Raw genomic sequence first — 2,386 nt, 5'->3', positions numbered from 1 at the left:
GTAAATGGACATCTGGTAGTGGGGAACCCACAGCCTCTCCATCACCTCCATGAGTCTCTCAAGCTTCTCAGTGTCTCTGAGCCCCAGGGATAGAAAAGCATCTTCTCAACACTCTGTCTTCTTTGTCTCCGTGAAATTCAGGAAGCCAGAGATCCTCAGGGCCAAAGGCACCAACCCATGGAGTGCATAGAGTCGACACTTACAGGAACTTCAGCCTGTGGTCGCTTTACCAGGTGCGTGCTTGTCTTTAGCCCTGAAGGGGTATAACACCAGCCCACAGACACTCATCCATGCTCTCATCTCACACCAGTGGTTCTGCACCATCACCGGGCAGGTCTCTCTCTGTCATGGTTCAGGGGAGCAGTGGGAGCCTATGGGGAGAGCACAGCTCAGATGTTACCAGATGTTGAAACTTGAACAAGCCCCAAACCTCCCATTGAGTCTGTATTTTGTTATTGAAATGTTTTCATGGCACAGAGCTCCGAATATGGCAGGAAGACATGCAAATAGGCCCCCCTTTGCTCATAAGAAACAGCGCAGCCCCAAAACTGCAGCTCTGGGACAGGAACCCAGCCCCGGGATCCCCAGGTGTTCCCATTCTCTGATTAGGACTGAACACAGACCACTCACCATGGAGTTTGGGCTCAGCTGCATTTTCCTTGTGGCTGTTTTAAGAGGTAATTTATGGAGAACAAGAAACACTAAGTATGTGAGTGGACATGAGTGAGAGAAAGAGTTGATGTGAGATAGTTTCCTGACCAGGATATCATTGTGTTTGCAGGTGTCCAGTGTGAGGTGCACCTGGTGGAGACTGGAGGAGGCTTGGTGCACCCTGGGGAGTCTCTGAGACTCTCCTGTGCAGCCTCTGGATTCACCTTCAGTAGCTACGGAATGAACTGGATCCGCCAGGCTTCAGGGAAGGGTCTAGAATGGGTGGCAGTTATATGGAATGATGGAAGTCAGAAGTACTATGCAGACTCTGTGAAGGGCCGATTCACCATCTCCAGAGACAACACCAAGAACATGCTGTATCTGCAAATGAACAGCCTGAAAGCCCAGGACACAGCCATGTATTACTGTGCAAGATACACAGTGAGGGAAAGTCAGTGTGAGCTCAGACATAAACCTCCATGCAGCAGAGGCTGCGGCCACCAGGGGATGCTCAGGGTCCCTGAACACAAGCACCATCCCAGCAGCAGGTGCATGTTTCGGCTGGTTTCCTCTTCATGTCACAGTTTCCCTCAGGGAGCCTCTGGATTCCTGATTTTGCCTCTGATGTCTCTGAGTTGTAAACAGAGACAACTTTCTCATGTGGACAAACTGCAGAAAGTCTTTCAGAGACTTATGTGACCAAATGCCAATTCACCATCAAATTTCTTATCTTCATCAGCTAAATATAACCAGAGTCTCTCCTGACTCAGCAGTGCAGCTCAGCTCCACACAGCTCAGGGTCCCACCAGCCAGAAACAGAACTCCTGTATTCTGGACAGCGGGCACCGGAAGACTATGAACGCAAAGTTAGAGAAGAAGGACCCCAGTGGTGACAGTCATTGACTTGGCATCATACTCATAGCACCAAGAGCAGGTGACACCAAGTAGAAGTAGGGGGACTCACGGCAGCTTGGTATGCATGACCAGGGTGATGATAAACATACAACAAGGGACATGGAATGTTTATTATGCACAGAGTTGAAATCTCTGAGAAGCACAGGAAAGGCCCTTCAGGAAGTCACACCTGCATTGATGGAGCCAGGAAAGGAGACTGGCTCAGGGATTTTATTTGTTGAGTTGGTCGGGGAGGGGAAGGAATCCTGCTTCCAGGGGCTTGTGTGGATTCAACCTCTTATTGACATCTGGAGAGGAGACCCAACCTTTCTTTTCAGATTCCTATGTGGGGCAGAAAGGAGACATCAGTTTTCAACAACCAAATGAAAAAGAAAATAAAGTATGGCTACCTATTTTATTAACAATTATAAAAATTGAGCGAACATTGAGATAAATGGTCATTATGTGTATACAACAACAGTGTCTACTGTAACTAAGAAAAATAATTATAAATAGTCATATGATGATAATGGTGGTGGTGGTGATGCTGATGGTCTGATGACCATAGAATTGGACAGGGACCTGGTCCATTGTCCTGGGTGGGATCCCCCTCCCCCATCCAAAACCATAAGTTATTTGGAAGGCCTTGTATCAACTTTTAGGTGTAGCAGTTGTTGTTTCAATGTCCAATGACATCTAAATGGAAGATTCCTGCTTTCATTATTTGATAAAAAGTGAATGCGTGTGGACAACCACCATGTCTACAAAATATGAGTGATTGTAAGTCAGCAAGTGATGGTAAGGAGGAGGAGGGAGAAGAAGAGGATGGTGAAGATGAGGT

At 47.4% G+C, this 2,386-nt stretch overlaps 1 gene segment (V, D, J or C); it reads left to right on the top strand.

The window, feature by feature from the left end:
- The first annotated feature begins 631 nt into the window (after positions 1–631).
- LOC103304237 (immunoglobulin heavy variable 3-33-like) lies at positions 632–1,978 on the top strand. The segment is given in 2 exon segments: positions 632–677; positions 782–1,978. Coding segments are annotated over 2 exon segments (615 nt in total).
- The last annotated feature ends 408 nt before the right edge of the window (positions 1,979–2,386 follow it).

This window comes from Eptesicus fuscus, chromosome 24 (genome assembly GCF_027574615.1).
Source record: "Eptesicus fuscus isolate TK198812 chromosome 24, DD_ASM_mEF_20220401, whole genome shotgun sequence".
NCBI lineage: Eukaryota > Metazoa > Chordata > Mammalia > Chiroptera > Vespertilionidae > Eptesicus > Eptesicus fuscus.
Note: the sequence above shows the minus strand (reverse complement) of the source record. Positions and strands in the feature narration are given on the sequence as shown.